The following is a 22,173-nucleotide window of genomic DNA, read 5'->3' on the forward strand; positions in this document are numbered from 1 at the left end:
GGGATTTCCATTATCCCAACAGGGCACAATCATGATATGTGCATTATTTGGAGAAAACATGTTGATATGCTAATCATTAATGGGTAAGTAGTCAAGTCCATAGAGGGAGAGGGCTAACTTTTTTTGTTTTGCAGAAATGAGGCACGAAGTCCCCAGGTTCGACATGGTCCGAAGTATCTCACCTCTGTTTCTAGATTAGTGGAAAAATCTCTCGCCAAGCGACAAAAACCATGTGAAAAGAATTCTGGGAAATTTACCTTCTTTGCTGGACATTCAGCCAAACAATGTACTGATCGAGGCCGCTACTATATTCTGGGATGAAAAGACGGTTGTATTCTGTTTTGGTAACATAGAGATGACTCCCCTTCTTGAGGAAATAAGAGGTTTTTCCGGGCTACCCTGGGATAGCCCTGGTCTGCTAGTACCGGAAAATCGTACTTCTAGGGGATTTCTGAAAATGATGGGTCTTAGAAAGAATGACGAGTTAGTCTGCCTGAAGAAGTCCTACATACCTTCTGACTTCCTCTACGAGCGTTATGGGCACAGCACATCCTACCGTATCTATCATGATGAGTTTTCCATCACTTCCCTAGGCTGGACTCATCGTCGGGTTTTTGTGTTCATCATCTGTTTTCTGGGTATGATAGTATTTCCAATTCAATGAGACAGGATTCACACCGTTTGGCTATAGTTACCAAGACCTTAATGGAAGGGATTGAGGGATAGACTTACACTATTGTCCCAATGATCGTGGCAGAGATATACCGAGCTTTGGACCGCTGTAAGAAGGGATTCAGACATTTTGAGGGTTGTAATTTGTTACTACAAATATGGTTATTGGAGCATCTTCAAAGAGGACAATACCGTCAGGAATTTCTGCGGCAACCATGGAATGACCACATAGCCTTTCACCATCCAAAAAGAATGACTTTCATCCCAGACAGGTTTTCACAACCGAAAAACGTCGTGGATTGGGTACACTTCTTTAGCAATTTGACTGATGACAAGGTCCATTGGATGTTCGAGTGGTTCCCTACTAGCGAGTTCATCATCAACTCCAAGGATGTTCCTCACTTAGTGATGATCGGGTTGAGGGGTATCTACCCTTATGCTCCTATCAGGGTCATGAGACAGGCTGGGAGAAAATAAGTCATACCGTGAGTTTTTAAGATGGTTCACTACAAAGAAGACTTTCAGGGTGGTGCCATTCCATTCAAGTGTGAGGCCCAACACATGTGGCATCTGAAGATTATTGTGGAAAAGGATACCATCGAACCATATCGGTACCACGCCGGTCATGTGTATTTCTACCTATCATGGTTGGATGATGACATAGCAGGAGAAGTCAAGCCAGGGATCGATCGAGGAAACATGGTCATAGATGATGATGCTGAAGCACAAGTAAAATACAAGAGGTTGCGCAAAAGAATCCTTGAGTCTGAAGCCAGACATTTGGAACAACACAAGATAGACATGGAATCAATCAATGAATGGAGGGAAGTTTGTACAAAATCAACAAAGAGGTTGGAGTACTTAGAGCGGGTGTGATGGAAATTGAAGGGAAGATGAGGAAAAGGATCGTGGATTGTCAGAATGCAGAGGGCAACGAAGGAAGACACCTAGCAAGGGCGCATCTACTGATGTACATACGCGACCTGGGGAATCTAATCGATGGGGCCAAGAAGGCCAAGCTTGGAGAGGGTCCCTCCGAGACCAAATAGAATAGAATTGCTGTTTATTTGCTTTTCTAGAGTCATTTTAGAAATTGATTGTAATGAGGCAAATGCCACTAGAAACTCTTTTAATTATTGTCATTTTAGAGGTTTGATCTATTTATTACATTAATGAAATGATGCAGTTATCGGCATCATGTTTCTCCAAATCTATGTGTCGCTAAGCCTACCTCAGGCACAATGAGGTCCCCAAAATTAGGACGTGAATTTATAATTCCGCAATACATGTTTAAATACTGCAAATATCCTTCCAAAATCCCCTACTGACTTGTTTACCTTTTTGCTTTTCTTTGTTTTGATTATTCCCATCCCCTAAGATTGGTTCTTGTATACTGGCATCATCAGCGTATCATACCAGATCCAGAGGCCCTCCAACTCCTCCTCCTCCAAGTGATCCTAAAAGTAAGGGAAAGGCTAAGATGGATGACATGAGTGGTATCAGGAAAGATAATGTTGCGCATGAGGAAAATTTTGAAACTTCAGATGGTCGGAGTACTCCGGCACAGAATGATTTGGTTCTACGGTTGGAGCAGAAAATACTCGGATTGCAAGGGGAACTTGAGTAGGTCCGCAACTTGGCAAACCTCTCCCTCACCTTAAACGTCTCGTATATTAACCAACAGAATGCCCAAAACTCAGCACCTCCTCAAAACATACCAAACCAACATCTACAAAATCCTCCTGCACCTCATCAATACGCCACACCTCCTCAAAATCCTAACCCTCCACCAGTGCCAACTCTTCCTCAATGCCAACATCTTCCGATTCAGTATCCACAAACTACTACCTACCATACTCCTCAAAATACACCGCAACCTACCCCTGATCCGCAGAACTCAACCAATAACCATCACTACACCCAAATCCCCAGTATCCACCAAAGTAACCTCATATACGTAGAAACTATACCTCACCCCACTCAACAAACCCTATATACACCAGAATCCGCCGAGAAGAACCTGCTCATCAAGAATATGGTAGAGGAACTTAAGAAGCTCACAATCTGAGTCCAGGGTGTCGAAGGGGGTAAAGGCATTGAGGGTTTGAACTATGAAGATCTGTGTATTCAGCCAGACATAGAACTGCTGGAGGGTTACAAACCTCCTAAGTTTGAGATGTTTGACAAAACAGGTGACCCAAAGGTGAATCTAAGGACATACTGTGACAATCTCGTAGGAGTTAGAAAAGATGAAAGGATTCGCATGAAACTATTCATGAAAAGCCTCCTTGGAGATGCCCTATCGTGGTACATCAGCCAAAATCTAAAGAAGTGGGTTAGCTGGGTAAGCATGGCATCGGATTTCATGGATCGGTTCAGGTTTAATACGGAGAATGCACCAGATGTCTTCTATATCCAGAATCTCAAGAAGAAGCCAACAGAGACTTTCCGCGAGTATGCTACTCGATCGAGATCGAAAGCTACGAAAGTAAGGCCGGTATTGGAAGAAGAGCAGATGAACAAGTTCTTCGTCCGGGCCCAGGATCCACAATACTACGAAAAGTTGATGGTTATCGAGAATCACAAATTCTCCGACATCATCAAATTAGGGGAAAGTATTGAAGAAAGGATCAAGAGTGGAATGGTAACTAATTTTGAGGCTTTACAAGCTACAAATAAAGCTTTAAAGTAAAGGGGTATATCCAATAAGAAAGAAGTAGGGACCGTGATGGTAGCCCAAGGTCCAAAATCTCCTCTTACATACCAAACACCTCCACCCACATATCAGCCTTCACCTCCCAGATATCCATAACCCGCCACTGCCTACCATACTTATAACACCCAGCCAGCATACTATCACTTTCTGCCAGCCGACCAAAACTATCAGAAACCTAGACCAAATTTCGACCACGGGCCTCCCAGACAATACACCCCTATTACTGAAACTATCGATCAGTTATATGAGAGACTAAAAGCTGCTGGATATGTCACCCATATTCCCGTTGTTGCCATGGAAAACTCCTCTCAATGGGTCAATCCAAATAAGACATGTGCCTATCACTCAGGCATGAAAGGTCATACTATTGACGAGTGTCGTACTCTGAAGGATAAAATTCAGACATTACTTGATACCAAAGTTATACAGGCAAAGGAGGCCGCACCTAACGTCCGCAACAATCCCCTCCCGGATCACAGGGGCGAAAGGGTGAATGTGATAGAGACTGGTGAAGAATGGGACTCAGAGAGGTCAATTGGACTCATTCGAGAAGGGCATAATCCTGAAACATCTCTGGTCACTCTCACACCTATCATGATACAAACTCAGACACCAATCGAAGTTGAAGTAGTTGCACCAACTCTGTTTGAGGTTGAAGTAACAACACCATTCATCGTGATGGTAGCAACTACACCGTCTTATAAGTCTAAAGCTATACCATGGGATTATGTTGCAGAAGCAAGAAGGAAAGGAAAGGGGAAAATGGAAGAAACTGGTGTAGCACAAGGTATGACCAGAACTGGTAGGGTTTACACACCCGAGCATTTGGGGGGAACAAGTGAAGAAGCCGTTTCCAAGCAACCCATCATTGGAAACGGCCCTGATGATATTTGGAGAAAGGTGCAAGCAAGGGAGTATTCTGTGGTTGATCATTTGAACAAAACCCCTGCTCACATATCCATTTTATAACTACTGCAGAATTCGGAGGCACACAGGAACGCGTTGATGAAAGTGTTGAATGAGGCTTGTGTACCCAACAACATTATCAGTGGAGAGATGGTTAATATGGTAGGACAAGTATAAGTTCATTGGCAGAGTCCTGATAGAAGGGGGTTCGAGTCTTAACATATGTCCACTAACTACTTTGGAAAGATTGGGTAAAGGCCTACACGAGATACGAGCAGGAAATATGAATGTGAAAGCATTTAATGGGTCTCAAAGGGCCACAATTAGGGAGACCAACCTCAGCCTACAGATGGGCCCAACCTGGTTTGATGTGGAGTTTCAAGTGTTGGACATATTTGCTACCTACAACCTATTGTTGGGACGACCTTGGATACATGCCACTAGGGTCGTAGCTTCTACTCTACATCAGGTCGTGAAGTTTGAGTGGAACCATCAGGAAGTGATCATCCATGGAGACGGAAGTAATCCCATTTACACCAGTCAAACTGTTCCAGTCATCGAGAATAGAAGGGAGTTAGCGAGACTTATCATCGCATCGAGTGCGTCAATGCAATTGAGAATTACAAGTGGTGGAGAAGCAAAATAGAGAGCATACTAGCATGGGCAGGGTATGAACCCGGTAAAAGGCTCAGGAAAAATCTCCAGGGGATCACCAAACCAATACAGCTAAAGCGTCACGGCACAACCTTTGGGCTTGGGTATGAATACACTTGGCACGAGTATCAGAATTGGTTGCCATCATGAAGTGGTCCTTTTTACCCTCTAGAGCAACCAGTACCACATTTGAGCCAGTCATTTCACCAAGCTGACATGATGTGGGAGTTCGAAGAAGATGAAGTTCTAGCCGGTATAAGGAATCTGTTTCTGGATGATGGAGACATGGATTGCAGTGCAATAGTTGAGGAGGAGGAAGAGGAAGGCCTCATTATTTAGACCGTGGAGAAAGGAGTTGTTCTCAAGAACTGGAATGCTGCACCATCAAGGACCCATCAAGTTCCAGGGTAGCCTGGTAATTTGCATCACTTATTTTTAAAAGCAATTTTTATGAGAATTTAAGACGTTTTCAGCATTTTGTTTTAAGCATGTTTTGTTTTGAAATAATTGCTCGGGTCATCGAGCCACACCTGTTTGACGTTTTAAAGATTTATCTAAATGCATTGATGTTTTTAGTATTTATTATTATTCTTTACGTTTTTTTTTCTCTACAACATTATTATTATCTATCCCGGTGAACTTACGACTGTGACATGTAATGAGACAACGCAACATAAGGATAATGATTCAGAGAATTTGGAAGAGGATATAATGCCCGAGGAAATTGTTAGAAAAGTGGAAAACTTTGAAAACAAGCCTAAGTTCAATTTGGATGAGACTGAAACAGTTAATCTAGGAGACTCCGAAACAGTCAAGGAAACACGTGTAAGCATTCACCTGTCACCATCAGAGAAAGAAGAATACACTCATTTCCTGAAGGAATATGAGGATATCTCTGCATGGTCCTATGATGATATGACCGGTTTGAGCACGTCCATAGTAGCTCATAAACTACCTACCAACCCAATGTGTCCGCCAGTAAAGCAAAAGCTCAGAAAGTTCAAGCCAACTATGAGTTTGAAAATCAAAGAAGAAGTCACCAAACATATCAAAGGTAAGGTTCTCAGAGTGGTTGAATATCCAACTTGGTTGGCTAACATCGTTCCAGATCCAAAGAAGGATGGGAAAGTCAGAGTATGCGTCAATTATCGGGACCTAAACAGAGCAAGTCCCAAAGATGATTTCCCATTACACAACATACACATACTGATCGATAATTACGCCAAGCATGAACTCCAATCCTTTGTGGATTGCTTCGCGGGATATCATCAGATCTGGATGGATGAAGAGGATGCCGAAAAGACAGCTTTTATCACACCATGGGGGGTGTACTGCTATAAATGATATCGTTAGGTCTGAAGAATGTTGGGGCCACTTATATGAGGGCCATGACAACTATTTTCCACTACATGATACACAAGGAGATAGAGGTATATGTGGATGATGTCATCATCAAATCCAAGAAGAGTACAGATCACATAGCAGACATGAGGAAGTTCTTTGATCGGCCTTGGAGGTACAATTTGAAATTGAATCCCGAAAAATATTCTTTCGGGGTCCTCGCAGGAAAGTTATTAGGGTTCATCGTCAGCCGCCGAGTAATTGAGCTAGACCCATCAAAGGTCAAGACTATCTAGGATTTGCCGCCTCCAAAGAACAAGAAAGACGTGATGAGCTAATTGGGACGTCTTAATTACATTAGCCGCTTCATAGCACAATCAACCGCGATCTGTGAGCCGATTTTCAAAATGTTAAAGAAGGATTCCGCAACCAATTGGACTGAAGACTGCCAGAAATCTTTTGACAGAATCAAAGAATATTTGTCCACACCGCCAGTCTTGGTCCCTCCAAAACCTGGTAGACCACTGCTACTCTATCTCTCCATATTAGATGGGGCTTTCAGTTGTATCTTGGGACAACACGACAAGACGGGAAGGAAAGAATAGGCCATATACTATTTGAGTAAGCAGTTCGCACCCTACGAAGCACGGTATTCTTTGCTAGAACGCACCTGTTGTGCTTTGACCTGGATAGCCCAGAAACTGAGGCACTACTTCTATGCCTATACCACGTATCCCATATCAAGGATGGACCCTCTGAAGTACATCTTCCAGAAACCCATGCCTACAGGGAAGCTAGCAAAATGGCAGATATTGTTGAGTGAATTCGACATTGTCTATGTGACTCAAAAAGCGGTAAAGGGACAAGCATTAGTGGATCATCTTGCGGAAAATCCTGTTGGAGGAGAATACGAACCATTAAAAACGTATTTTCCTGATAAAGAAGTATCATTCGTAGGAGAAGATATCGTCGAAGCCTACGACGGGTGGAGAATGTTTTTCGATGGAGCCGCAAACTTCAAAGGAGTTAGTACTGAAGCCATTTTGGTGTTAGAAATAGGTCAACATTATCCGGTATCCGTGAAACTCATATTTCCGTGCAACAATAATATGGCAGAATATGAGGCTTACATATTGGGGCTCAATTTGGCTGCTGACATGAATATCCAGGAATTACTGGTAATTAGCGATTCAGATCTGCTACTACATCAGGTGCAGGGAGAATGGGCTACAAAGAATACCAAGATATTACCATATCTATATCATGTGCAAGATATGATGTAGAGGTTTAGGAAGATAGAGTTTAGACAAGTCTTGAGAATCCAGAATGAGTTCGCAGACGCATTGGCCACTTTGTCCTCTATGATATAGCATCCGGACAAGAATTTCATCGACCCCATTCTGGTAAGGATTCATAATCGGCCGGTTTAATGCGCTCATGTTGAAGAAGAAGCAGACGGGAATCCATGGTTCCATGATATCAATGAGTACTTGGCAAATGGAGAGTACCCGGAGCCTGCAAATCATACTCAAAAATGCACGCTCCGAAGATTGTCCAACCATTTCTTCCAAAGTTGAGGGATTATGTACAGAAGGACTCCATACTTAGGATTATTACGATATGTTAACGCCAAGGAAGATTACAAACTACTCGAAGAGATACACTTTGGAACTTGCGGCCCACATATGAATGGTTTTATCCTAGCCAAGAATATACTCAGAGCCGGATACTTTTGGATGACTGTGGAAACAGACTGCATCCGGTATGTCCAAAAATGTCATCAATGCCAGATACACGCAGATATGATACGGTACCTCTAAATGAACTTAATACAACCAGCGCACCTTGGCCTTTTGCTGGCTGGGGAATGGATGTCATTGGGCCAATCGAGCCCACCGCTTCAAACGGGCACAGGTTCATTCTAGTGACCATCGACTATTTTACAAAGTGGGTTGAAGCTGCATCTTACAAAGATGTTACCAAGAAAGTCATCGCAGATTTTGTCAAGGACCGTATTGTTTGTCGATTCGGGGTTCCAGAATCCATCATCACTGACAATACCGCCAATCTCAACAGTGATCTAATGAAAGCCATATGTGAAACCTTCAAGATCAAGCACAAAAACTCCACAGTATACTGACCCCAAATGAATGGAGCTGTGGAAGCCGCCAACAAGAACATTAAGAAGATACTAAGGAAGATGGTAGAGAATCACAAGCAGTGGCACGAGAAGCTACCATTTGACTTATTGGGATACCATACCACGGTCTGCACATCAACCGGGGCAACTCATTACCTATTGGTCTACGGTACTGAAGTCGTTATTCCCGCCGAGGTAGAAATCCCTTTCTTTGAGAATCATACAAGAAGCTGAACTCAATGATGCTGAATGGATAAAGAGCCACTATGAAAAACTAGCTCTCATTGATGGAAAAGAATGAATGCAGTGTGTTATGGTTAGCTCTATCAAAATAGAATGTCCAGAGCTTTCAACAAAATGGTCAAACCTAGAAAGTTCGCACCGGGGCAGCTGGTGCTGAAATGGATCTTTCCACATCCGGATGAAGCCAAAGGAAAATTCTCACCCAATTGGCAAGGACCCTACATGGTTCACAGGGTACTAAAAGGAGGAGCACTCATACTCGCAGAAATGGATGGAGAAATTTGGCCAAAGCCTATCAACTCAGATGCAGTCAAAAGATATTATGTTTAAACTGTTTACATTTCTTCATATGATGTAATTGAACTACGCTTGACCTGATTCCCATTTAAGAGGGAATACGTAGGCACCCCTGTGGGTTCGGTCACAATTCAATAAAATTTTATTTTCTCCATAATCGAAAATTGGGGCAGAATATTAAGGAGGACCATCAAAATTCCGAAGCAAGTTCAGCCAACGGCACTACATGCGAAACAGCCAGAAATTCGTCTAGATAACTGGGATAGAATTTTGAGGAGGACCCTCAAAATTCTATGGCAAGAAGGTCGCAATGTCTCTGATGGTGTCACAATTACCGATTCATCTAATCAATTTTTAAATAGCATATTACTATGTTTTGAATAACTATGCATGCATATTTTTGAAAACTTTATTCTTACCCAGATGCTACCCATGGTAACTCGGACAGGATTTCAATATGGAACAGAGCAAAGCAAATAGACAAAGGCACGAACTAACCTCTCCCGCAAAACTCACTATTTTTCTTTGAATGCGGAAACAAGAAATAGTCGCCAGTACGTGCGCACCTTAGAATCACTGTCTTCATAACAACAAAGCTACCGAACTCATCTCCGGCTAAGAAATACTTTGCTATCACTTGTTATTTATTCATTGCATGAGACTAAGCATTGTCTCAAAACTTGCATGAGGCTAAGCCATGCCTCCTCAACTGCATGAGACTAATCCCTGCCTCCTTAATTGCATGAGACTAAGCATTGTCTCAACCTTGCATGAGGCTAAGACCTACCTCCTTAATTGCATGAGGCTAAGAACTTCCTTCCCACTGCATGAGACTAAGCATTGTCTCAACTTTGCATGAGGCAAAGCCCTGCCTCCTTAATTACATAAGGCTAAGCCATGCCTTCCCATTGCATGAGACTAAGCATTGTCTCAAATCTTTGCTTGAGGCTAAGCCCTGCCTCCTTAATTGCATGAGACTAAGCATTGTCTCAACCTTGCATGAGGCTAAGCCCTGCCTCCTTAATTGCATAAGGCTAAGCTATGTCTTCCCATTGCATGAGACTAAGCATTGTCTTAAATCTTTGCATGAGGCTAAGCCATGCCTCCTTAATTGCATAAGGCTAAGCATTGCCTTCTCATTTCATAAGACTAAGCATTGTCTCAAATCTTGCATGAGGCTAATCCCTGCCTCTCAACTGCATAAGGCTAACCTCTGCCTTCCCCCGTATGAGACTAAGTATTATCTCCCCTTGCATAACCACAAATGTTGCTATTCCAAAACATTGCATTATTCTCTTCTCTCGAGGCTAAGCTCTGCCTCCGATTTTACACAAGACTAAGCTCTGTCTTGTTTCATCTCAAGCATTATGTCTTTGTCTCTCATGGGTTGATACATAGCCAAATCTTCCGAGGGCGTAAGAGTCCGAAGGCATCATCTTCATAGCCGGAAGACACCATGCCATGGCCTGAGGATCTCTTAATATTACACATAATTATTCAAAGGCATCATGGTTCAGAGGCACCATCTTCATAGCCCGAGAACATCATTTCATCGCCTGTGAATCCCCTATCTCACAACTCATGGCTCGGGACGTCATGGTCTAAGGACATCATCCTCACCGTCCAAAGACGATCTCCATGGTCCATAGGAAATTTGCATCATGTTTAAATTTATGCGATAATCTATATGCATGCATTGTATTTTGAATTTGTAGGTGATCCAGGAATAACCGTTCTCTTAACGGGAGCAATCTTCGCTCCAGTTTCCATTCAATGTTCATATCCTTCAATTATTTCAAATGTAACTAATTACCATACCCGTTCAAATATCCATACACATCCATTCCCAATCCCGATTTGTCCTATCCAGAATATTTTATATGTTCTTACAACTCCATTGATTTATTCCACTGTTGGGTCCGGAACTACACATGGCCTAATTCCTGTAAAACCAGGGATATGTAGGCAGCTGAGAGACTAGGGTGCGGCCTATATTTTTCAAAACACCTCATTCGGTCAAAATCGGTCATATATATATATATATATATATATATACACTTTCAAAATAGTGCATATGCATAATCTTTTGATTTACAAGCATATACAAGTATTTTTCATAATCTTTCATAATTTTTAAAAGATTTAAATCAATTTGTTTCTACATTTTTATTATATAAATATCTATTAATTACCTTACAAATTATTTTTATGAAGATGTTATCTTCTAAACTTATCATTTACACCCATATAAGATTTTAAATATTTTTAGTGCATTTCTTATAATTACATTTGTATTTTTAAGGCTAAATTGCACATTTTGCAATACTAGCCTATATGCATGTATAATTACATTATTTATGCAAAAACAAATAACTTTTTATATTTTTATAATGTTAGATAATTGTTTTAAATCATTTTCATGCACAAATAATAAAATTTTTTTGTTATTTATCTATTATTTTTATAAATTATTATTTATTAAAATTGGGTATTTAAAATCTGACCCTAATTTCATAATTAATTTCGGACCTAAACTACACAAACATAACCCAATCACACCAAGCCCAACACCATTATCCTAGTCCCTTACCCATTTAATTAAAACCCGACCCAACCCCTGCTTAAATCCCAACCGTTGATCAAAAACGATCAACGGCTCATAAACGACCCCTCATTTTCCTTATATCACCCATCTCCCAAACCCTAACCCCATTTACCCTAATACGCCGCCTCTCTACTCCCTTCCTTCTAAAGAACCCTAACCCGCCGCCTCTCCAAAATTCTCCCCTAATCCCGTTCCTAATGGGATTTTCTTCCCATTTACTTACCATTTCGACATATTTCTTTTATTGGTTGATTCTTTGCGGTATTACTTAGTACTTGTCTAAACATGGCAAGTACCCTACTTTGATTCTGTCCTAATCGATCTTCATCTCTTGAATCTGGACGATATTAAGTCCAAACACGTTATTTTGCACTATGTGAGTCCGATTTGTCCGTATCTTGATGATTCATACTTAACCCAGATGTTAGGTTTTACAGATTCTCATTGATTCGAACCTAAATTGGTTCAGGCTTTAATATTAAGTACTATCGCATCTATATTCGCCTTATTATGTATGAATCTGTCTATTTTTGCCGATTATTTTTACTTGCCCTAAATTAGGGTTTCAGATCCTTTTTATTTGAACTAAATCTGGTTCGGTTCTGTGTTTTATGAATAACATTCATGTCTATGTTCATTTTATATAATATGTGATTCTTTGCATTTATTTTCTGCTGATTTTGTGGGGTTTACCTAAAAACTATGGTTTCAAAAAATTTCTTCTTTACTGATTGTTTGAATTAATTATATTTCCATATTTATGTGTTTAGTTCCTACACTATTTAAACCCCTCCCCATTCCCCTTTGGTTAAGTTCAAAAATCCTTAAAAAACACTATAAACTAAGGTTGTACGTTCTTCATTCTTGAATAAACTTGTTCTGTATTTTTGATTCCTGGCCGGCTGAAAGCCAAGGCCAGAAATTGCTAATTTCTTCCTTTGTTTGGTGATACCCACAATACTGTTGGATTTCCTTCTTCCTTGCTTCATCTTAAATGGTGAGTTATCATATCTCTGTCATTTCATTCTGATTATTTGTTTAATGTGCTACTTAAATTAGACTATGTTATCCTAAATGCTATTACATTTGTAGTTTGAGACATGCTTAAATCTACTTTGAGTTTGTTAGTTCAATTCTGCTTAACCTATATGTCACTTATAGCAATCTCTTGAAGTTTAAGTTTGTTATTATCTTGATCTTTGAACATGTTCTCACATCTCCTGCTATAGAATAGTTAACTAGGTATAGATGTCTTCCTTAATAGGATAACAAGTCTATTTCTGAGTGCATCATAATGTGGCATGTTTGACTTTGTTTTTATTATATTTTGACACCCCTAGTAACTGCCCTAATTATTTCCTAACATGTCATGATCTATTGCTAATTGATTTCTTCTTATGACACCAGTTTCTGCACTTAACTTAATCTGGATCCTCCTTTATCAATATAAAGGATATTTGTATGTATATGCTCAATTTGGATTCTATCCTTCAGTGAAATACCTTGACTACATTCTATTCCTTTACTATTTGGTCCTTCTAAATTCTTATTCTTAGCCGGCTGAAAGCCAAGGCTATTTAGGTTCTGTCCTTTGACCTCCCTAGTGTGAGCACTGTTCAGACTCCATTTGAGACCCTTGTGAACTCTGACACACTAGGACATGGTTCATAATCTTTCCCTGAATTGTTTTTGATCAACCTCCCTAGTGTGAGTATTGCCCTGGGTTCTTTAAGCCCTTGGGAACTCTGATATACTAGGGTCTTGGGTTCTGTATGCTCAGCATTGATATATGTTCACTGGGTGAATCACTCAACAATTGACCATTTGTTTTTGGAGTTGTTGAAGGCCTGGCATGTCCAGGTATATTTGGGCTTGTTGTAGGCTCCCTATAGTTATATTTATTTTGTAATTTACTACATTGAATTATGGGTGTGTAATAATTATTGTAATAACAATTCTGAGGTGTTAGTGAAATTGGAAAGGGGTTCTTATCTTACACTTGCAACAAAGTTGGGTAGAAATCCTGCCTATAGGTTCGATACTGTGTTGTTAAATGTTGTATGTTAGAAATCATGTCTATAGGTACTTTACTATGTTCAGTCATCATATGCTAGCATCCATGCCCATTGGTTCAATGCTTGGTTCAATTATGTTCTGTTAGAGACCATGCTTATAGGAAATCGTGTGATTCAATATGTGTGCAAAATCCTGTTTACATACTGTTCTGTTCACAATTTATTGAAACCATGCCTATAGGATCTAAAACTGGATCAAATTGTAGAAAGTATGTCTATAGGTCTGAATCTATTTAATTATCATTTTTGCCCGTTGGTTTTACATTGTGTTGTTACTCTCATTAGAAAACATGCCTATAGGATTAAAACAAGTAATTCTAGATATGTTTATGTGATTACCACTAGTTATTATCACGTGAAACACCTAGATATCATGCTGGTAGGCTTAATCATATTATGCTAAAATTAGTAGGCAAACTTACGTAGGTCATGGTAATCGTATTAAGAAACTGGTTTTTGGGCACAACTGTCTGATCATTCGTTCAGTATCACATAGCGATCCTGCCTATAGGATTCTGCAAATTAGTTATAATCTGTCAACACTAATCAGTTTGGCGTGCATTTGCTGTCTAAATGCGGAGGCTAATTTGAGCCAATGCTTGCTTATATTTGAAAGTCCTAAACTATTTTTGTATGTCGCTTAGTATTTTCCCTTTTGAGCAGCCTAAGTTAAAGTCTAGAACCACCCTGAAATAGAGGTCCAAATGCCTCCTGGACCATAGGCATGGGACGGGTAGTGCACGCATAGGGTACGACTTAGAATTAAATAGAGCGCTTTAGGTAAATAACTTAAATATAGTAATCAGGTAGCAGGAGATGATAGTCTGTGCCCGCTGAATAATATGAGTAACATCCTGTCTTGAGGGATTTACAAAGTATTATTTATGTTGCACGGGGTGATCCTTTAGGCTAAAAAAATTAGGACCCCCCCCCCCACTTATGTTTAAAGTAATTCGTTTATGGCACTTGTCCAAACTGTTTCCTTTCACTTAGACTAATGCATATAATTCGAGTTCGGCTGGGACTCACCGTTGTGGACCCCGAGGAGTGCCTAACACCTTCTCTTGGAGGTAATTTGACCCCTTACCCGATCTTTGATGATGCAAGCTAGTAAACCCGAGTCATTTGCAAATAGGTGCCCTAACGCACCTTAATCCGTTAGGTGGCGACTCTCTCTTTTAATAACCATTCCTTCTAAAAGAGTTGTCAAAGTCAAAACCCGATTTCGCAAGAAAAGGGGGCGCGACAATGGGGGCATGAGCTGCCATGATCGCATTTGCAATCTCAGGATCGCTTTTGCGAAGCGCCTGACTTCGCAAATGCGAAGTCAGGATCACATTTGCGACTTTTCCTAGGTTGATCAGGCGCTGCATTTGTTATGGTTTGTCCCCATTTGTGAGAGTTCACATTTGCAAACCTTGGGTCGCATTTGCGATTTCTACACCTGAACAAAAGGGTTGGAAAACGGGACTTAGCTTCATTTATCATATTTTAGAACCCTAAACCCGGTAAGAGGCAATTTTGAGGAGGTTTCTTTTACATACCCCTTAGGTAAGTGATTTTGATCAATTTTTAATTAAATTACATGATTATATATGAGGTTTAACATTTAAATCATAAGATTTGAAGGGAAATTTGGGATTTTGTCTATGTTTTAAAAAATGAAAAATTAATATTTGAGAGTCGAATTGGACTCAAATTTGAAAACAAAATACATATATGGACTCGTGGGGTTATGGGTAGTCGTGATATACCCTTGGGCTCGAGTTTTGACCAGGCAAGTCAGGAGTTGACTTTTGTTGACTTTTGGAAAATTGTGTAAAGATCTTAACTTTATTTATTAGAATTAGGTTCTCATGCATTATTTGTTGTTATTAACTCAATTTGATTAGATTTAAGCCTAGAGGTGGCAAATTTTAGAGGAAAGGCATTTTTAGAGTATTGATTGAGGGATTTTGAGGTAAGTATCTTGCTTAACTTTGTATGGGGGAACTACCCCCTAAGATTTGGCTTAATTACACTATTTGAATTACGTGGAACATATATATACGATGTGACGAGTGTGTACACGGCCTTATATGTGAAAATTGACTAGTTTAGACTCTTAAGCTTCTTATATACATGTAAATAAAGTCGTCATATCATGTTATATCTTCCATTGTTGAGTTTATTTTTATATGTTTTAATTGAAGTTATTCTTATATATTACCTCTTTGATTGTTGAGCTATTCTTATTTAAATTTGTTATTATATGTTACCTCTTTCATTGTTGAGTTAATTTTTCTGTTACATTGTGTTGTTGTAATTCTTGTGTTGATTTACTTTCCGTACTCTTGTATTATTGTTATTGTTTTTGTACTTGTTATTGTTGAGTTGTAGTTTGTGTATCGTTGTGGTATTGGTATTGTTGTTATGGAAATGTTGTGGCACATGGGCACGTGTGGTGCGAGTGGTTATGTTGTGTTGTTGTGTTTTTGGCACATGTGGGCCTGTTAAGAGGATTGTTAGGGTATTTGCACGCGATTCTACCATGCTATTGTTATTATTGATATTGCACATGTGAAGAGACAATTCAGGCTATATACATATGTTGGGTTTGCGCATGTGGCGAGACAGGGTGGGATAATTATTGATGCACGTGTAGCAAGACAAGACGAGCATTTACTATATTGTTGTGCACGGGGCGAGACAAGGGAGGCTATGTTAGGGATGATATGTAATGTCCTGGGGCATATTATTGATGATATTTGTGTAATGGTATGATGTTCCTTGTGTGTTTCATGCATATTACGTGACTTGTGGTGTGGTTTCCAATGAGCTACTCGATGTCTCTAATATTACTTGTTGACTTGGATTGTGATAATACACTTGCACATGAATAATCCGTAACATGTCATTTATGCTAGTTCAGGAGAATGAAACATGATATGTTTTTATCATGCACGTGTATTCTTGTATATCCGTTTTCTCTACGATATGGTTGGACTATTAGCATGTGATCATGGCGGGCGGATTGTGATATTGGCACGTGAGTTATCCGTGCAGCACGTGAGTTATCTATACAGTCGGGATTGATAATGTGGGCATGAGGTTCCATGCATAAAGGATCCGTGATTCGGGACTCGTGATCTGTGATTTCGAGGTGTGGAACCTCGGGGTGATTCTTGTTGCAAACCTGGTATTAGAACGACTTGAATATTTGGTTGACATTTGTTTTCCCTCATTGGTCACTAGTACTTTAACTGTGTTCTGATTATTTTGTTGTGTTATCACCTGGTTACTCTTTGTTGTCATTTGTTACTTTTATTTCCATTGCTAGTTTTAAATTGTTACTCTTCCCATGTTTAGCCCTGTATTGATGATTGTTCCTTTGTTAGCTTTATATTAATACTTTGCATAGGTTATTATGTCTAGTAGGTGTCTCGACTTATACCTCGTCACTATTCCATCGAAGTTAGTCTTGATATTTACTGGGAACCGTTAAGGTTTACTCATGCTACACTTCTGCATATTTTTGTGCAGATCTAGGTACCTCGGATCGTACCGGTCATTAGTTAGTTGATTGTGAGTTGTTGTGGAGACTTCAAGGTACACCTGCTATTGCGTTCGTAGACCTCACAGTCACCTTCTGTTGTCTTTCATTACCACTGCCTATTTTTATTCCAGAACTGTATTGTATTTAGATATTTAGTGTACTCAGTAGAGCTTATGACTCCGTTCTATCGGTTTTCTGAAAAATGTATAGCTATTGATCGTTTTTAGCTATGTATGTCATTAAACATTTTATGTTCAATGATAAAATAGTTTAAATCTTTTAATAATGCATCATGTGTTAGTCTTACCTAGTCCTAGGGACTAGGTGCCGTCACGATCCTTAAGGTGGGATTTTGGGTCGTGACAAGTTGGTATAAGAACTCTAGGGTCATAGGTACTACGAGTCATAAGTAAGTTTAGTATATTCTTATGGATCGATACGGAGACGTCTGTACTTATCTTCGAGAGGCTACAGAACTATTAGGAAACTTCACTTCATTCATTCCTATTGTGCAGACTTATTGATTTTGGATTTTGAGCATTTGTGCTTGTATTCTCTCACAGATGGTGAGGACATGAGTTGCAGTTACTGACGATGCTACCCCTAGATCTGGAGTTGATAGGGGCCGAGGCAGAAGCTGAAGAGGAGCACGTATTATAGTTATACCACCTACTAGAGCAGCAGCTGAAGATCCACTAGTAACTCTGGTCAGGGGACAGGCACCGGAGGAGCTTGTTGCTACCCCTAGATGTCAGGAGACTTTAGCGCAGTTCCTGAGCATGTTTAGTAAACTAGCTCAAGCGGGGGTAGATTCCAGTTGCACCAACTACTTAACACGTTGGGGGAGGAGCTCAAACTCAGGCGGGTCGTACTCTAAAACAACGAGTCCATGTTGATCAGGTTCTGGGAGTTTTGCCAGCACATGCAGTTATTCCGGTTCAGCCTGAGGCCAGACTAGAGGCATCAGAGGAGGAGAAGAAGAGGCTTGAGGGGTTCAAGAAGTATGATCCTCCTACTTTATATGGCGTAGTTACTGAGGATGCACAGGGTTTTCTAGATAAGTTCAACCGTATTCTCCACACCATGGGCATTATGAAAGTGAGCGGAATCGCCTTTACTACAGTTGAGCTGTCAAGGGCAGCATATAGGTGGTGTCAGGTTTATGAGAAGGGTAGGCCAGCTGATGCATCGCAACTCACATATGCTCAGTTTTCAGATATGTTTTTGAGGGAGTTTTTTCCCCCAGACCCTCCAGGATGCGTGGTGCACAGAATTCGAGTATCTACGTTAGGGGACTACGACGGTGTCCAAGTATGCCATCAAGTTTAGTGAGTTATCTTGTCATACACCTACTTTGCTTTCTACAGTCAGAGAGCGAGTCTGCAAATTTATCGAGGGGGTCAGTTATGGTCTTAGATTCAATATGGCTCGGGATTTGGAGACAGATACTTCATTTCAGTAGGTTGTGGAGATCGCCATGAGGATGGAGCGCATTCGCGGTCTAGAGAGGAATGATAGGTAGGATAAGAAGCCTCGTAGACTAGGAGGTTATACTGATCCCTATTTGGGGGGTAGAGCGCATCATGGTAGAGGTTTTGTTGGTCATCATGTTCAGTCCGCACTTTAGGTTTCACGTGGTGCTCCAGTTTTCCACGTGTCCTAGATTACCCGTTACGGACAGTTTCCACAGCCCTGTTAGTAGAGAGGTTACTTTGAGTGTAGGGATACCAGGCACATGATGAGATATTGTACTAGACTCTGGGCAGTGGTGCATTAGCAGGGTACTCAAGCTATGGGTTCTGCTTTAGTTGCTACACACCGGCAGAGCCAGCTAGAGATAGGGGGACAGGCGAGTAGAGGGCGTCCCAGAGGGGGAGGCTCGACCCGTTGTTATTTTCCTTAGTAGGGCTGAGACCATTGCACCAGATAATGTCCCTATAGGTATGGTTTCGGTTTTTCATAGAGATGCATCAGTTTTATTTTGATCCAGTCCTATTCATCGGTGTGAGTCATCTTACATTACTTCATATATAGGTATGTTTTGTGATTCTTGTACTCTATTTATGTGTCTACCTGTGGGAGCTCTATTGTGGTAAGTCGTGTTTATCGCTCTAGTTGGGTCACTATGAAGGATTATGAGACTAGGGTAGACTTTCTAGTACTTATATGGTAGGTTTTGATGTGATTTATAGATGGTTTGACCACGACTTGTGAATTGGGTGTTCTACAGGTATGGGAAGTCTGTTACGTGTTGTGCTTTTGTTCTACGGGATTGAGTTAGTAGAAGGTTTTTAGTTAATGGGATGTTTATCCTACTAGTGGTTCTAAGTGAAGGATAGGAACCTTGTGTTCCTTGTGGATAGGTATGTTTGGACCGGGCTATATGTCGCGGTGGGGTTATGTTAGGGTAAGATTCATTGTGGTTGTTGCGTGTGTCTTGCTTCTTCCTTGTGGAACAGATTTGTAGTATGGTACCGATGGGGAGTTGTACCTGTTGGACTAGTTTGATAGTTCTCTCATGTGTTTCTTTTCCATATTCAGTCATAATCGAGTTGTGCTTGTTGGGTTTGGATTGCAATATATGTGCCCAGGTGGCGTTTGGTGTGACTTGTTGGTCAGATGAGAAGTTATGAGTTTCACATATTTCTTACCTCATTAGCAGGGATGCGAAGGTCTGGAATAAGTTTCTAGTCGTTATGAGGCTATTTACCAGTACCGGGTGTGGTAAAGGGCAGTTATTGTGGTTAGAGTTGTTGCTATGGTCATATGGTTGATGTCTTACGTCGTGTATTTACACCTTATGGATGTATGCATGAGTTGTTGTGGCTGATTGAGGTTGATATAGTGTGTTTATGTGAGAATTGGAGCTTTGGGTGGATGCTGAAATTTGGTTCTAAGGCTTAACGATATAAGTGGAAGGAATAATCTTTAGTCGAGATGGTATTTTCAGGCTTATATAGATTGAGGTGACGTGGAATCACATGTGTGTATGTGTATGGTGAGTTAATACAATGATTTAATGGATTTGAACTGACTCTTGGCACGTTCAAGGACGAATGTTTGTTTAAGAGGGGGAGAATATAACGACCTGATCGGTCATTTTGAGCTTTAGCATTCCGTTTGGTGGTTTGAGGTATTTAGTGGTTTAATATTATGTATTATGACTTGCGTGCATGGTCGATTTTGGTATTCGAGCGATTTGAGATTGATTTAGAATAATGATTCTCATTTTAGAAGCTTTAAGTTGGAATAATTGATCAAGTTTGACTTTTTGGCTACCAGGTTCGAATTTTGATTTCGAGACTTGGAATAGGTCCGTTTTGTTATTTGGAACTTGTTTGCAAGATTTGGTGTCACTTCGAGTTGGTTTGATAGGAATCGGACGTATGATTGTGTTTTAGAAGTTCTTGAGTTTCATTGTAAATTTCATATGTTTTGAAATCTGATTCGTGGTTTTGGATCTTATTTTGGTGTTTTGATCACATGAGAGAATCCGTATGATATTTTTAGACTTGTGTGGATGTTTGGTGTAGAGCCCCGGGGGCTCAGGTGAGTTTCAGACGCGTTCTGGAGTGTTTAAGTGGTTTTAATTTTTGCTGGTGTTGTTGGTGCCTCAGGTTTTGCAAATGCGAGATACTGTTCACATTTTCGAACACCGCATTTGCAAGGTGGGGATCAAATTTGCGAGGTTCACTAAAAACTGATTAGTTTTCCAATATCGTATTTGTAACGACCCAATCGGTCGTTTAGAGATTTAGCATGTCGTTCAGCGGTGTGAGGCCTTGAGTAGCTTCACTTCAGGTATTATGACTTGTACGCATGGTCGGAATCGAATTTCTGGAAGTTCGAAGTTGATTTGGAAAGAAAATTCTAAATTCGGAAGCTTTAAGTTGAAAAATTAACAAAGGTTTGGATTTGTAGTAAACGACCTTGGAATCAGGAATTCAAGGTTCCAATAGGTTTGTATGATGATTTCGGACTTGGGTGTATGTTCTGGTCGAGTATCGGGTGGCCCGGGAGTGTTTCAACGCTTATTATGGAAGGTTGTATTTTGAATGTTTAAGAATTTTCTAAGTTTGGGTTTAAGTGAATTTTGATGTTATCAATGTCCGTTTGGGATTCCGATCCGGGAAATAGTTTCGTATGGTGATTTCGGTCTTCGGAGCATGTCCGGATGTTGATTTGGAGGTTTGTAGGTCATTTTGGCGTCAATTGGCGAAAGTTGAAAATTTGATGATTTTTGGGAAGTTTGACCGATAGTGGACTTTTTGATATCGGGGTCGGATTCTGACTACAGAATTAGGAGTAGGTCTGTAATGTCAATTATGATTTGTCTGCAAAATTTGAGGTCAATCGGGCTTGATTTGATAGGTTTCGGCGTCGAATGTAGAAGTTTGAAGTTCTAAAGTTCATTAGGCTTGAATTGGGGTGCGTTTCATGATTTTGATGTTGTTTGATGTGATTTGAAGCCTCGAGCAGGTTTGTGTTATGTATTGGGACTGGTCGATATGATTGGACGGGGTCCCGGGGGCATCAGTAGTGCTCAGGGGTGGTTTCAGACCAAGTTTGGCTGATTTGCAACTGCTGGTGCTGGCGTCTGGTTTTCTTTGTCGCGAACGCGAGAGGATTTACGCGAACGCGAAGAAGGATTTTGGAGGCTGCTGATTTTGTTCATCGCGAACGCGGCACAGGGTTCGCGAACGCGGGGAAGGGCCTGAGAAACCTACGCGAAAGGGTGGTCGTGAACGCGTAGAAGGAAAGGGGGAGCTGGGCCTGGAGCAGGTTGGCCTTCGCGAACGCGGCTCGTGGACCACGAACGTGAAGGGGTAGGGGTCTGAGGCTTCGCAAACACAACGAGAAGATCGCAAACGCGTAGAGGAATTTTGGGGCAGTGACATTTGGCCTTCGCAATACGAGGCGTTTCACACGAACGCGAAGAAGGAGCGGACTGGGCACTGTGTAAGTTTCAAAACTGGGTTTTGGCCATTT

General features: G+C 40.7%; 2 protein-coding genes across 2 annotated transcripts; both read left to right on the forward strand.

Moving 5' to 3' along the window:
• The first annotated feature begins 355 nt into the window (after positions 1–355).
• LOC138898661 (uncharacterized) lies at positions 356–4,357 on the forward strand. Its single transcript, XM_070184742.1, has 5 exons — positions 356–638; positions 1,340–1,500; positions 2,051–2,248; positions 2,747–3,316; positions 3,560–4,357. Exons 1-5 carry the CDS (start codon positions 356–358, stop codon positions 4,355–4,357), a joined length of 2,010 nt encoding a protein of 669 aa, XP_070040843.1.
• A 2,678-nt stretch (positions 4,358–7,035) lies between these two features.
• On the forward strand, positions 7,036–7,572 carry LOC138898662 (uncharacterized). Its single transcript, XM_070184743.1, has one exon. The coding sequence runs from the start codon at positions 7,036–7,038 to the stop codon at positions 7,570–7,572; it is 537 nt and encodes a 178-aa protein (XP_070040844.1).
• The last annotated feature ends 14,601 nt before the right edge of the window (positions 7,573–22,173 follow it).

The sequence above is a fragment of the Nicotiana tomentosiformis genome, chromosome 9 (genome assembly GCF_000390325.3).
Source record: "Nicotiana tomentosiformis chromosome 9, ASM39032v3, whole genome shotgun sequence".
NCBI classification, from domain to species: domain Eukaryota; kingdom Viridiplantae; phylum Streptophyta; class Magnoliopsida; order Solanales; family Solanaceae; genus Nicotiana; species Nicotiana tomentosiformis.

What these genes read in the sequence shown, in the direction of transcription:
- LOC138898662 (XM_070184743.1), top strand. Translation starts at nt 7,036, where the DNA reads ATGGACCCTCTGAAGTACATCTTCCAGAAACCCATGCCTACAGGGAAG.
- LOC138898661 (XM_070184742.1), top strand. Translation starts at nt 356, where the DNA reads ATGACTCCCCTTCTTGAGGAAATAAGAGGTTTTTCCGGGCTACCCTGG. An exon ending in CTCCGGCACAGAATGATTTG is followed by an intron (nt 2,249 to 2,746) that starts GTTCTACGGTTG and finishes ATCTGAGTCCAG; the next exon opens with GGTGTCGAAGGGGGTAAAGG. An exon ending in AAAGGATCAAGAGTGGAATG is followed by an intron (nt 3,317 to 3,559) that starts GTAACTAATTTT and finishes CAAAACTATCAG; the next exon opens with AAACCTAGACCAAATTTCGA.